We start from the raw sequence: 16307 nt of genomic DNA, 5'->3' as shown, positions 1-16307 counted from the left end.
GTACAATGACATGCCGTCAACCAAGACACGGAGCCTGACCACCCAATCCACTGAGTTCCCTCAAACAACCAGCCTGGGTTGCTGGGGACCTATTCTAACCTGATTCTCAAACGGCAGGTACATTCTCATACTATTTTATCACTTGTTGACTAGTTCATTTCTAGACTGTCTTCATTTTCAGATGTGAACACTGAAACTTTATGTGCAGTATCTGCAGCTATCCTCATTTTGTGCATACTGGCCCTTTAGTGTACATTTCCCCTTTAAGAGACAGGAGGCGACCCATGATGACCTGGGGTAGAATAGGTCTTCAGCAACCCATGCTTGCCATAAAAGGCAACTATGCTTGTCGTAAGAGGCGATTAAAGGGATCGGGTGGTCAGACTCGCTGACTTGGTTGATGCATGTCATCAATCCCAATTGCGTGGATCAATGCTCATGATGTCAATCACTGGATTGTCTGGTCCAGACTCGATTATTTACAGACCGCCGAATATTGCTGAGTGCCACGTTAAACAACAAGCAAACAAATCATGAGACAGGAGTCAATTCTATCATCCATGAAATGTAATTATTTTGAAAGTCTTAACATCAGAGAAATATTTAGTCTACTTTTTTCAAAAAATGAACCAGGTAACATGTTCTGCTATCATGTCCACAACTTCAACTTAATCTGAAGATAATCCTAGGTTATAACATAATATTTTGTATTGGTACTTTGTATCATTTATCTGTTTATATAGTTTATAGAATACTGTCACTGTTTCTACATGAAACGTTTGTGCAATAAAATCGTGTATCGCGTATCTTGACACGCTTCACACACACTTGATAAGCAGGACAACATTCCACACCTCAAGGTTTAGTTAGTGAGGGAATTGAGTTCAATGTTTGAGTGTAAAACAAATCATAATTCAGCTGTACTGATATGAAATGCTACCTTTCTGCACGTAACTCAGCTGTGGCAAACATTGATGGAAAGGGTGAGATTGCTGTCCAACCGCACCTGTGGGAGAAGTAGTAGTCTGGCCTCAAACAGGTCGATACCATCACCCATGAATGAAAGTGAATAAAATCAGACAATACTCTTCTGTAACCACAAACAAGATTCACAAAAGAGATCATTTGATTAATATATATATTAATTCCCATCAACACCATCAACACCAACACTCTAATGTTTCCACCCCAGCAGCAGAAGTAAAAAATAGTAATCACTAATGCCCATGGATTTTCTAATAAAAAAAAGAGTTTGTAAAAGAATTGTTTAAATTTCCATATTTCCCCATCTCCCAACTTGACAAAGTAGACACAATCTATGTATAACAACTTCTTTATTTACTGTAAAGGTGATGTTTCGGTATAGATCCTTATACCGTTGTCAAGCAATCCAACAATATATCCCAACATATCTTGTACAGTAAACTCAAGTTGTGAAGCGGTCCCCAGTCTGAAGACTACCTCATCAATCCCCACAAATCATCTTCTCACTGTTAATGGAATGCCAGGAATGAGTATCTCTATGTCTGACATTGTAGCCATCACCACCGACTGTGGAGAGGGGAGCCTCGCAGAGTGCCATCACATCTGAGTCACACCTTGGCATTACACAACAGATATGTGACTGATATACAATATATACACTGAGCATGCTATGTTCCTATACCTCCAACACACATAGTAGCAAACAGTACATATACTGACAGCTACCATGCTGTATACTGATATACAATATATACACTAAGCATGCTATGTTCCTATACCTCCAACACACATAGTAGCAAACAGTACATATACTGACAGCTACCTTGTTGTATACTGATATACAATATATACACTAAGCATGCTATGTTCCTAAACCTCCACTACTTTGTTGTTTTTTCTATTTATCACATACACACCAAGGAAGAATGGACATAATATATAATATATAACATATACACCTAGACACCTAGTTCTATTTCTTCCATCTGTGTGATATGTGATGTAAACACAAAAGGGTGCTTCCATTTACACAGCCTGCAAAACATCAACATGTATTCTACTTTAAACTGCCCACTTTTATACACCAAGTACTGCATTCAACCCTATTTATTACCAAGCGTTACTTTCGACTGCCTTGTCACCCAGTAAACGGAACTTACACAATGTGTTTGTAAGTCACTTCCTGCGGTAAGGTGGTGACCCGTGTTAGCCCAGGGCAGACATTCCATGCATAGCGAACAGTGGAGTTGAACAATGACTACCTCTACTGGGCCATGCTTCAATGAACACCACCACTAAGGCCAGTCCACAGGCCACTGAAGGACTCACTCACTCCATACAAAACCCTCTCAATACCCCCTCAAGGCTGGACAGGTTCTGTGTATGACTGGAAACAGTTCTCTATGTTCTGATGTTCTGAGGGGGGGGAGGTATTTGGGGGGACAGGACACAGAGTGGCAGATGGGGCACCGTCACACATGACCGGTTACAAGGTCCTGGTATTTCATACACCACGCTATAACAATGTGTGTCTCTTGTTTGCCGAAATCTGTTTGAGAAGATAATACACAGGGCAACCTCATCAAGGCAGGGTGACATCAGACATCATTTCAGCCAAATTCAATATCTTCCAAAGACTACCAACATCTAGGCCAAATTACAAGGCTATAAATGCTTACACATAAAGTATAAATCTTCAAAATGAACCTCCCATACCAAACAGATGTTAAGAGTGCTAATTACTGAGGAATCCATCTTAGAAGTTGAAATATCTATTCCACTGGAAGTGTACCAAGAGCCCTTGTACAAGAAATGTATCAATTGACACAAATATCTTCTGTATTGAGTCACTCATAAGTCCCCTGATAAAACACACAGACAAGGCAACAAAAATGTTCCTGTCAGCATTGTTGCGAATTAAGAGGGAATAGATGCAGGTGGTGATTCAGACAGTGTTGTTACTGCTGCTGCTCCCAACTCTGCTCATCAACACAGCCACACACACCCTGGTAATTTCATTCTCAGATGCTGAAAGTATGTTTACAATGCAACTCATGCTAGCACCTACAGCTAAACCAAACACTCCACTACAGCAATACCAATAAGCTTCAGTTCCTGAGCATGTTAAAGCATGACAGGTCCACAGATCCACTATTCCTAGACTGACATCTAGTCTCTGAAATGAACACATCTTACATAAAAAACAGTTGTTCAGTTATCTTAATAAAAATATAAGAAAAAGGAGCCAAGTGACTCTCTTCATTTTCCTGATACTGCAGTGATCTAGACTTGCCAAACATTATAGACTTGCATGGGCTGTATTTGATATATATTTGTATCAGGGTCTGTAAGACAGACTACACTATTCCACACAACTAATATTGGCATAAAAACATTCAGATCAGAAAACATGTCCAAGTAGTGACATCATCAATATCTTTGTGCCTTCCTATTTCCTGTTGAATTATTGCTGTATGACAATAGGCAGAATGAATATGAAGCAAGTGTCAGAGATCACTGGATGGTATTCCATGCCTTGTCCAGAACAATTTCAGTACTTCTTTTCCTTTCTTAGCATGCTTAGCAAAGGAGTGAGTGAGTGAGTATGGTTTTTACGCCGCTTTTAGCAACATTCAAGCAATATCACGGCAGGGGACACCAGAAATGGGCTTCAAACATTGTACCCATGTCGGGAATCGATACCGAGCCTTTGGCGTGACGAGTGAATGCTTTAACCACTAAACTACCCAACCGCCCCCTAAGCAAAGGAAAGATGGAGGAGTGAGTGAGTATGCTTTTACACCTGTTTTTAGCAATATTCCAGCAATATCATGCCAGGGACACCCGACTCCGACTTGACACAGTGTACCCATGAGGGTAATCAAACCCAGGTCTTCGATGAAACGAGCAAAATTTAAACCACAAGGCTACTCCGCTACCCAAAAGATGAAGGAGTTCAAATTCCTAAGTAACAAAATGTAAAATTGGGTCAGATTTGGTTGGAGGTCAACTATAAGCACAACAATCAGAAAATGGATCCATAATTCGGGATATGATGTGGAAATTACAATTAATGCAGGTACTGTACATCAGTGGGTCTTATTTACTAATAAATAATCGAGGTTTAGCTTAAAAAACCTTCTAACAAGGTTTGAAATTAACTCTCATTCAAACAACATTAAAACATTTCTTATCAATTTGTTTTACAAAATATATGATAATCCATCAGTATCAGCAGCATAAAAATAGCAAGCATGTGAGCATTGTAAGCGAATCCAGTATATCACCCCCTGGTAGCAATAGCAGCCTCTGAAACCCGACTACAACTACCTGCTAACTCGGAGGATGGATGACGTCATGGCCGCCGCCACCAAGTATATAATCTTACAGTCAGTATCTCCCATGCACTTCCAGCTGTTGTATAATCCCACTACCTTCACTCACGGTGAAGTCACACAGTAAATATAGCCCCCTCATACCATGCATACTACATGACTCCCTGGTAAATATATCATATATCACATGGCGATATTGTCTCCACATGGGAAAGCCTTACATTCTTCTTCCTGTATTTAAGTGGATACATCTAAATGATACAAATTCTAGGTATCATGTGGAAATCTGTCATTGCTTAGCATTGTACACTAAACTTTGAATGATTGTGTAAAAATTGGATGAATACTTTTAAAAATTTATAATCAATATACCTGTATTCGACGTAAGAAGCGCCCAGGGCGCTCTCAAAATTCGAAATAGGAGGCCCTTATTAGAATATAATTTTCATGAGAAAAAAAACAGAGTTGAAAGATCGTAAATTTCTTGGCTTAACAGCCTGAAATGATACAAAAGAAAAGTCTGTGGGTATAATACACGACAGATATTTTTCCAGAAATTAATTGCCCATAATTAAGGGTGCATATAACACACGAGTGCGTATTAAACACGAATAAATAAGTCTTGTGTACATTGATCAATCGGAGGGGGTGCTAACTGGGATTGTTCACTAGCTATTCAATATATTAGCAAATATGGGCGCTTATTAGAGCAGGGCGCTTATTACGTCGAATACAGTACCTTGTATACCATATACAGACAGTTAAATGAATATTGACATATGTAAACCCATCCCATCTTAATGACAAGTGAGATAAAGTGACATACATAAGCTGAAGTCATGTAGATTTTACATATGATATCTATGTTATCACACTGCAGCATTCTGTGTGGTTATCATTGACAACTCAGTGTATATATCTGATAACAATGATGTCATTAGCAGGGCTGAGTGTGTGATAGCATGACAAGGAGCAAAGACAAGTGCTGGCCAACCAGAACCAATGGCCCCTACAACCTATCACAATAAAGCTAATGTACAGGTCAATAGACTCCTGACCTCCTCTCCGATAATTACTGTGCAATATCATTATGATTATCTCTGACTGGTAAGTAATTATCAGTTTTTGGATTGCTACATTACTCAATAACAACTTACTGACCTGACGGTTATCTAAACCAGATATGTATCAAACAACAGACGATAAAGATGTACCTCATATCAGGTGAGGGGGAACTGGGACAAATACGAAAACAAACAGTAAAATTGCTTGATCACATTGATCATGTTGATGGGGATACTGTGACATTTAATCTCTGAAATGAAAATATTTTAAAGAAAAATATTGTTAAATTATCTTCATACAATATAACAAAAAGGAGGACAGAGAATCTGAAACAGCAGTAATGTAGACGTGATTATTAAAGACTTGCAAGGGCAGTATTGGATATTTCTTTCAGGGTCTTAATGTTTGTTTTTTGTTGTTTAACGCTGAACTCAGCAATATTTCAGCTATATCACAGCGGTCTAAATAATCGAGAACCACACAATCCACTGATTGATATCATGAGCATCATCTATGAAATTGGGATACAATGACATGCATCCACCAAGTCAGCAAACCTGACCAACCGATCCAGTTCGTCCCCTCTTATAACAAGCAAAAGTCGCCTTTTACGGCAAGCATGGGTTGCTGAAGGCCTATTCTAACCTGGATCTTCACAAGGATTTAATTTTCAACTTAAATGATAACTAGCATCCAAATTTGGTGTAGGACCAGTACCAGCACCAGCACCAAAACAAAGAAGGTTTTGGGTGGGTCAGATATAACATGATGAAAGGCCAACTAACCACTTTTGTATTTTGGCCCCCAGCAATAACATAAATAGTAGCATATATGTATACAGATTAAGTTCTGTAGGAGGAGTGGCTGCTTTATGTGAACCACTGGTTCCTGCTAATGACCCAGAGCCAGTATGTGGAATATGCAGTAGCTTCCAACTGAGAGTGGAATGTCCCCCCACCTCCCCTCCCCAATGTAGCCTGCGGACCAAGTGCCAGCCACCTGGCTTCGTTCTGTCCATCCCACTGAAAGCATCTTCAACCCAGCACATATCCAAGGCAAGAGATAGATGGACGGCTGGAATGTACGCTATTTTATCACATCAGGTCACACCAGGATAAGATATCTGTTATCACTCGCCATGGAAGTAGGCTGATAACATGTTTATACCATGGTTGGGTTTTCCATCACTTGTGTAGTGGTGTTAACAACCAACTTCCTGGCAAGTTCAAATTGCTGAACAACTTGGACTATCCGTCACTAGACATGCTAGATAGTACTTGAGTGGTTTCTAGGCTAAACAGGGAAATTGTTGAATTTGGAGAAAAGAAAATGAGAAACTCAAATATGCCCTATATAAATCCCATATATTTCCTGAGATTTCTCTGTGATTCAACACATTGGGAAAGTGTTATTTCCCAGTAAACATGGTATAGTGTTAATTCCCAATATACATAGTATAGTTAGTGTTATTCCCCAGTATACAAGGTATAGTGTTATTCCCCAGTATACATGGTATAGTGTTATTCCCCAATACACATGGTATAGCAAGTGTTGTTCCCCAGTATACAAGGTATGGTGTTATTCCCCAGTATATATGGCTTAGCAAGTGTTATTCCCCAGTATACATGGTATAGTTTTATTGCCCAGTATACATGGTATAGCAAGTGTTATTCCCCAGTATACATGGAAAAATTAGTATTATGAAGAAGTTTTATCTACAGAGAGAAGAAAACCGACATCTATTTTTAGCATTTGTTTCATATGTGTATCTCTAAATACCTTCACCTTGCCTTGCTCCAAGGCTGTACTAAAGGAAAAGTCCATGGATGTGTAGTAATTCTATCTTCCTAATAGGCAAGTCTAGATATGTGGACAGTAAATCTTAGGACTCCAGTCTCTTTTTGGGACAACTTGTTCTACAACTTATGATTCAAACTAATAATTATTGCCTAAGAGACTTGTGCAAGTCTAAGCATCACAGTACCAGGCCCTACGCAGCAATCTAAGAGCAACAACATTCATGAATCAATGTTAAAGTTGGAGACTTAGACAATCATTGTGCTACAACACTTCGTATAACTGGGCCCTGGCGCAGCAACATTCTTAGGGAATAAAAACCAACTACCATTTTATCTGGCAATAATAGCAAAATAGTTTTACCGGACAGAATCGGGGAATGAAATGTTGAACCACACCCAACCCAGACAAAATGGTCAGCCTTTTATCTGTATATAACTTGATCGAGTCATCTAATCTGCGTATATCACCACTGATTGATCTCCCAGCATCAGACACACCCAGCCTGTTTCAGTGTTTATCAGAATCCATCAGCTAAAGCTGATAAACATAGTCGACATTCCTTAATCAGCTGGTCGCTTCTAACGTACCTAATAAGTCCTATCATGGAACACCATCAAATCTGACATTTAGTTTGTCAATGATTGCATTCCCGATAAAGTTCTAAACTATATCTATTAACAAAGGGGAGGGATCTGCTTTACAATCGTACATAACATGAATATTTAGGTACAGGGCTGTCTTCACATGACAGGCAAGTGTTGACATAGCAGCAAGTCAGTGTATCAGTGCAGTTAGTTTTCTGATACTGTCATAACTAGGCATGGGTACTGGATGTTTAAAGTGTATCACAATATTTTACAATGCACAAGACCGTTACGATATGATACGTATCACAATATATTGTATAATTCATGATTTTGAATTCAGAAGTACTTTGAAACATCAATGGAGGAACTGAGGATCATAAATGATAACTCATTCAATACAAACGCAAAGATGCACGCTCCAGGACAGTGATGACTTAGTGTTACACCACTGCCACAGAAGAACTCCAGAGTGCGAATTTCCATTTTGGAATTACGGAAACATTTTGAATGTATTTGGCAAGTGTATAACATTAAACACCTGATAAAAATAGCTATTTGAAATCACCCGATATACCGAGCATTAAAACATGATATTGTGATATGTATCATGGAAAGAACGAACCTCATTTTACCGATATACCAGTAATACCTCGCATCCTTAGCCATAACACAATATAGGAATGTGCAAACAAACATCAATAAAACCTCAAAAACAGTTTTATTATTTAGGTAAACTGTCAATGAAGGATAATTTAAAGATACATTAAAATGCTTGTTCAGGGCCTTCTAAGTTGCATCTGGGTTCAAGTGCAGCCCAAGTGTCAAGAACCAAGAATGTTATTGTTTGTTTTGTGTGTTTGTACAATGATATGCATCAACGAAGTCAGCGAGCCTGTCCAACCAATCCCGTTAGTCGCCTCTTACAACCAGGATAGTCCCCTTTTACGGCAAGTATGGGTTGCTGAACATGCTGAAGACCTATTCTACCCAGGGTCTTCACATGCCAAGAATGTGATTGTACAGAACACCCTCGTAGGGCAGGGTACAAACTATCTACATATGGGAGTAAATATAATTACAGGCATGAACAGTATATACATGATATATACATGATGTACATTATATAGAGAGATATTCCATTTGTTTTAATTCATGGTACGCAAAAATTAATATATATCATAAGGTGGCTAGCAGCATACACTTAATATAGATACTGTGCTGATAGGTCACAAGAATTGTATTAAAGATTTAACATCACATCTAAAAATTGTCTACAAGTAAAAGGTGGGTTCTTTTTATAAACATTCCACGTGTCGCATAAGTTTACAACACTGATACAAGTCTAAGATACATTAAGCGAGACATTCTTTTCATTATTCACAGCAGTATTGTTCCTATATATGTGATGCCTGCATTCAATCAGTAAACGAGGATCAGTAAGGACATACAGGAATGCAAGCTGAAAAGATTACAATGGGTAATTATGCATAGTCTTGTTCTACTTTTGGGGTCTTTTAATTTTTTAATATATATTTGTACACAAACTACTCAAAATTGGGGTTGTGGTGATTCTTTATGTGTATTTTACACAAATATTCAGTTTACCCGGAGCTCAGACATTATAGTTGATTTTGCATTTATGAATTATAGTGAAAACAATTATCGACAATCACAGAAAATCATTGGTTTAATTGAATACTTGTACTCATAATTAGACATGTTGTCGTAATGTTATCGCTAATCAATCCACTAATAATTCCTGCTAAATCTAGGCCACTCTGTCAACTTATTGAAACTTGTATTTCCAATTAATGGTCATCGTTAGGCCAACTTAAAAAACTTTGTGAACAGATATCTCCTAAAGCAATTTTGTGAAAATTCACTCGATAAACAGGGATTAAATAAGTTAAATACAGCCATCAATAATTCATAGTTACTCTTAATTACAAAACTGATTATAGATAACTGTACGTGCACTGTGGAATCACTGACTATGCTGATAAAGATGAAATAAGATAAACCTGCTTGCCCTATTTGGAGAAAATGGAATATTTTTCCACATATCACTGATGAATCAAAACATCACGTATAGCTACTGGCACAGAATCCTGACGAGCCTGTTTACCTGTTCAGGTAATTGACATGTTCAGCACCTTCAACATCCAACATATTCATTATAGCAGAGCCATCACCCAGTCATACATAAACACATATGGTATTGACCCAATCACAAGGACTCACAGACAGCTCAACTCATGGCCACCATTGACCTATAATGACAGATTTTGGTAGCGATAATCAGATATAATCATTTGTGAGGTTGTCATAGCAACTAACACCACATAATTAAGTACCATTCAGACAGATGACACTACTTAGTTGCAGGAAACAAATGGATCAGGAAACAGAAAAAAATACCCATTTGTTTGCATTATTTTCTTGCTCAAACAAAACGATTACTGTGCTATTTTGAGATTCTCAATACAACAGCTGAGGCCTTCCATGTTATATTAGATGGCTTACAAAAGTTTTGTCCTAAGATTCAATGTAGGTGGTCCAAAATATATAAATAATTTACAACTTCCAGATTAGTACTGCTACTGATGAATATAAAAAAAAAAAGAGTTTTAACATGACCAAGATACACAAAGATAAATGATGATAAAACCTTCAATGAATATTATTCATTTCTTGCAAACAACAGTGATAAAATGTGGTGTTTTTTCTTCATTTTACCTGATTGTAAACATGGTAAAGACTCGGCCAAAAAGAATATTGTCAAAAGTCATTTTATCTTTATTCACTAATTTCGTTATTTTTGGATTTGGTTGGTCTTGTGAACCAACTTTTAAAATATACATAAGGCCTTAGGTTAGAACACATACATGTAATTATGTTCTCTTGACTGTAGGTAAGATGTTTATTTTATATCACGACACTTACTTGTAAAAAGAAAAGCTATGATATGAATTATAGTATACATGATCATGATGATATGGTAAGTGATATTCACAAAACTTACAGGGGTGGTGGTTGGGTAGCCTAGTGGTTAAAGGGTTCGCTCGTCACACTGAACACCTGGGTTCGATTCCCCACATCAGAACAATGTGTAAAGCCCATTTCTGGTGTCCCCTTCGTGATATTGCTGGAATATTGCTGGAATATTGCTAAAAGTGTTGTAAACACATACTCACTTGCTCACAAAACTTACACCCATCTGTCACCCACGCTTACAATGATGCAGTTACTTTCTATTCTGTTTGGTTTGATTGGGGAGAAACATGTCATTTTCTAATTTGTCCTCTTGTTTGAATGATACTGATGTGTTGTCTTGATGTTTCTTTGCACAGTCTACATCAATATTATTACTACTAACAACAACAATAACAAGAAGTCAATAAAAGTACCAATCATATGGACTGGTATCTTTGGGTTTGTTTCTTTTCAAATTATCTTTGAAAAAAATAAATAGGCAGATTGTCAGACAAATGCAATTTTTACAACAAAATGTATCAAAATATGGCTAAAAAAACTGCCTTACAGTTCAAGTTCAGCCCATTTCAATGAAAACATTTCCCTTACGTTTGAAATTATTCATTAACCATTCCTACAATAAAAGTCCATAGATATTAATATTCAATATCAGTCTGGCCTAAAAACTTAAATAATTCACTACTGAATATTCTTATAAACATGACAAAAGACTCTTTCATTTACATCAAATTGTAAAAAACAAACATTCGAAACAAAAAACCTTCATAAAAAGTAGCATTTAGTACATTAATAACAACATGCTATATCACATGTTATTATTAACCAGGTTCACAGCATGGTTCATGAAAACAAATCCTAAAAATGTCCCGTTCCATAAATAAGTTGACCACGATTTTACACAGTCATTCTGACATGCTAGGTAGGTCAGTGTCCAGCTGTTAGACTCATGTAGGTAAGTCAAGGTCGATCCCAAACCGTGTATCTCCAACTGTCCTCGCTCCTAGGGATCCCAGTCAGCCCCACCCCACCACAGAGATCCACAGTACGCCCTAGGGGACACCCCGGGGCTATTGTTGATCTATGTACCCCTCCAGGCGTACATCACTTGACCATTACCTCAGGCCCACAAACCATCACTCAGGGACCATTTCAAATCAGAACATTTTACTTACAAATGAAAACAGCAAAATGGCTAAATACGTTGCAAAATATTTCCAGAGACTTTTTATAGCTTCTACAATATTGATTAATACTTATGAATATAATAAAATCTCAGATGAAATTAAAGTTTCAGAGACTTTGGGTGCGTAAATAAAACAATAGCGTTGACTATTTTGTTGATGTCCCCTCAGTCCACGCCTCAAAGAGGCTGTGTGGATGTCACATTGAGAGGTTTTCTGTGCTGATTTACCTGGGACATTGCAAGGTGCGGAGGTCCTGTCGAACGTAATTCTACACATGTTGCTTCCAGATCAATATTATCTCAAAGCTATACAACCAGTTCAGTAATTTAAACTACACAAACTAGAGAATGTCATAATCAATACTGCACTATGTTTCACATCAGTGTCAATTACAACAAAATACACGTTATTAACATATACCTATATTCAGACACTTTCGTAATATCCATAAGGTCATAATCTGATAATAGTATCATCCAGAACACAAATATAACTATTACCAAAAAGTTCCAAGATGTAAGTTCTCGCGGCTACGAGCAGTGTGGGTATTATGGAGAGTGGCCACATGTCAATGTCGGAGCGACCTCCCCGCGAGGATTCTGGGAACAGCAGTAAACACACCATCCACAGACGATGGTGGTAATTATCCAAAACCCAGGGTGATGTAATGAATCCAACATCAGCTGGAATACGCATGATGCCAACATGGATAATCTGAGTGTATCTTTCTGGTGTGAGTGAGTTGGGTTTAACGCTGCTTTAAACAGTATTCCAGTCATATAACAGCGTTTCAGCTTAATGTGCGAGGAAAGCCCCAATGATGCAGGTCTCAGACGTTTACCACTTTGGTGAAACCCACGAGCACAGGTATGATGCTGACAAACCTAGAAACATAATCGGGGCGAACCGGGATTTGAACCCACAATCATAGGTTTCTGGCGTGCCTAAGGGACGCAACTCTGCACAGCAAATTGCGGCGCCTTAGACGACTAGGTCTGGTATTGGTTACTGCTTCTTGAAACCTCTACTAACATTTTTAGTCCACTCGTCCTTATAATGATAACATATAATAACACTCTTAAAAATGGCAAATCTATACAAGTCCTTATGACACCTTAACTACTGGGCAGTTTGGCAAGAACTACAGGAGTAGTGCCAATTTCTAACGCTGTTCAACTCATCACTCAAACACTGCTAACAGGCCCATTCTCAGTGAAAAGCTGTCACACACCCCAACCCTCCACCGGACAGACATCCCTGTCACTTACAAACACAAGGATACACCTACCTCTCACCTGTGAGGCAGTAACTCCATTCATGTACGGTAACATACGCCATTTCAGAAACCAACTTTACCATGTTCCTAAGAACCAACCGGCTCTTACTGGTAACCAAGCAAACCAATCATGTTTGTGAAGGTCCCTGTGTATATGTTCGTGAACACCAATTTAACTGTCTCTTGAAACCAACCCTGCCATGTTCTTAGAAACCAACCAATACTCCTATGGGAGAAAGAACCAACACAGCCATATTCTTGGAAACCAACCAATACTCCCAGGTTCCAGCAAACCAACACAGCCATGTTCTTGGAAACCAACCAATACTCCCAGGTTCCAGCAAACCAACACAGCCATGTTCTTGGAAACCAACCAATACTCCCAGGTTCCAGCAAACCAACACAGCCATATTCTTGGAAACCAACCAATACTCCCAGGTTCCAGCAAACCAACACAGCCATATTCTTGGAAACCAACCAATACTCCCAGGTTCCAGCAAACCAACACAGCCATATTTTTGGAAACCAACCAATACTCCCAGGTCCCAGCAAACCAACCCAGCCATATTCTTGGAAACCAACCAATACTCCCAGGTCCCAGCAAACCAACCCAGCCATATTCTTGGAAACCAACCAATACTCCCAGGTTCCTGTAAAGCAACCATAAACTTGGGGACAGCCCCTCTAGCAGGTTCTTACCTCGTCAATCCCACACGCCACAAGTTGTTGCAGCATCTGCTTGTTGACATCGATGTCTCCATTGGCCTGTGAGCTGGAGCTACTGCTTGCGGTGCTACTGGTATCACTCACTGTCTGGAAGGGCCGAAGACTATCCCGAATCTCGGCCAACGCCTTCTGGTGGTATAAATCCAGACGGGTCATCTTGGCAGCACTTTTATCCACCAAGTTTGGTGTGCTTTGGGATAACTCGGGCTTGATGTTAGCCAGATCTGCTGCATTTCCCTCTTGGTTTTTTCTCAAATGGCTGAGATTGTCTCTGATCTCCTGAAGCATGTGCCGGTTATTTCCGACAAACGTGGACAAAAGCGGACGCCTACCTGCTGCCTGTGGTACCGCTCGCTCTCCGCTCATCCGGTTCATAGGGTATGTCCAAATGTGTAGTATTTCCCAACAAATAAGACGTGTATTCCTTCATGTGGTACATATATGATTATTGAAGGCTGTATTCACACAAGTATTGAGATGGCAACAGAAAACTGTCTGAGACTGGATATCAGAATTAAGCCAGCTCCAGACCAAGGTTTTTTCTTTGTATCATAAGTAAAATCCTCCACTGACGCTGAATGGTGTTGTTGGACGAAATGGTATCCATATAAATATTCCACTATTGACAACCTCTGGCAAGGAACAATAAACAATAAACTTCGAAAGGGATTAGAGCCCTAATGGGCTGTGGCTATGAATTTGTCGCTAGGTGACACTCTCTAGCGACATAATATACATTCCGGGATCTTGTGGTATCTCATGCAGAGTGCAGCCGCGTTCTTGGTCTATCCGGTCTGGGCTGCAGACACCTTGGCGCACACTGAAACAAGGGAAGTTACAAGTTACCCACACTGCACAGAATGTTTTTAAATAATAGAGGAATAGTCTATACATTTTGTTTACATGACTGACTGAGTGAAGCAATATTCCAGCAATATGGCAGCGGAGGACAGCTGAAATGGCCTTCACACATCGTATCCAAGTGGGGAATGAAACCCTGTTTTTCGTAAGGCTACCCCACTGCCCTAGTCTTTGCATCATCACTACACATGTAAACCTACTTTACAGTCACAGTATACATGCTGAAATGAGGGATATACTAAATGTCACATTCACAATATTCTGCCATAATGCACACAAAGGTAGGATATAACAGTTGTATACACCAACACATATGGCATAATCTAGTCAATACACACTGAAACAAACCACACAAAACAACATAGGACATATACAGCCAAAACACATTGAAATATGAGATATAATACCTAGTACATGTATTTACATATTGATTTATGAGGGATATTGCCCTGTCTATATGAAATGAAATGTAGCATATTATATAGAATGGTTGAATACACCAAAACATGGGATAACTCTAGGCTGAAATGAAGGACACTGCATAATCTGTAAATACCGAAACCTTAGAAATAACACAAAGTATGCTGTTACACTGTTTATACACTAGAGGCTGAAAGTAGGTTACTGACATATGTGGTTAACTTTCGATATCAACACAGTTGACACACATTCAACACTGTCCACTCACACCTATTATCATAATAGACACATTTAACATTTCTACAATATGACCAAATCAATAATATTAAGTATATTGCTGAAATCATCCAAACGAAGGTAAAAATATGACATGATGTAAGTGAAATTTTGACATGACAAAACAATGGCTACTTCTGGCACACGATGTTAGTAAAGGAGGGGAAACTGGCATGTTCTAACTATTGGGGGGTGTCTAACAGTAAACATGTAATTGAGGAAAATACGAAATGTGGCAGCTGGACAGTGTTTTGCCTGGTCGGGCCGTGTACCCCAGTGATGTAACACTAACAGGTCGAGACAGGATGCTGGTTCGCTGTAAGGATGTACCCAGACATTTTCGGCCGTAAAACGGGGCTGACATTAACGTGTTAGATAGGCTGTGATAGTGTGCGGCGCCAGCACCTACTGCAACAGACATACCTGGCATTCTCACATCACCTCGATGGAGCCCAGCACAACCTGTGCACCGCCGATACAACAACAAACTTCACACTTCGTTCGCCAACGAAACAACGCAGCCTATCGCTTTGGAAAGTAGCAACAATACGCTTATATCATTGATATGAAAGTAGAATTGGTGAAAATGTCCACCAGTATGCTTATCAGAACGCTAATCGGGATATTTTGAAACATTTTGACAGCTCAACTGAACAACCTCCACCGAACCAAACACCGCCATGTTGTTTTTGTACCGCAAAATGTCCCGAAACTTTTGGCCAAGATGGAAGACTTAGAACACTACAACGGGAAGGATTTTGGAACATACGATAGAATGATAATCGAAAAATACATTGAA

The 16307-nt window shown here is 39.0% G+C and overlaps 1 protein-coding gene across 1 annotated transcript in view; it reads right to left on the bottom strand.

Annotated features, from left to right (window-relative positions):
- Positions 1-16307, bottom strand: part of LOC139474593 (serine/threonine-protein kinase LATS1-like) — a 42207-nt gene that overhangs the window by 25781 nt on the left and 119 nt on the right. The window contains exon 2 of the mRNA XM_071257665.1: positions 13925-14771. Within this exon, the coding sequence (XP_071113766.1) occupies positions 13925-14326 (402 nt within the window). The 5' untranslated portion in view covers positions 14327-14771. The remainder of the gene's footprint in view (positions 1-13924; positions 14772-16307) is intronic.

This window comes from Haliotis cracherodii, unplaced genomic scaffold (genome assembly GCF_022045235.1).
Source record: "Haliotis cracherodii isolate W230 unplaced genomic scaffold, xgHalCrac1.p SCAF_3, whole genome shotgun sequence".
In the NCBI taxonomy this organism is placed as follows: Eukaryota; Metazoa; Mollusca; class Gastropoda; order Lepetellida; family Haliotidae; genus Haliotis; species Haliotis cracherodii.
Note: the sequence above shows the minus strand (reverse complement) of the source record. Positions and strands in the feature narration are given on the sequence as shown.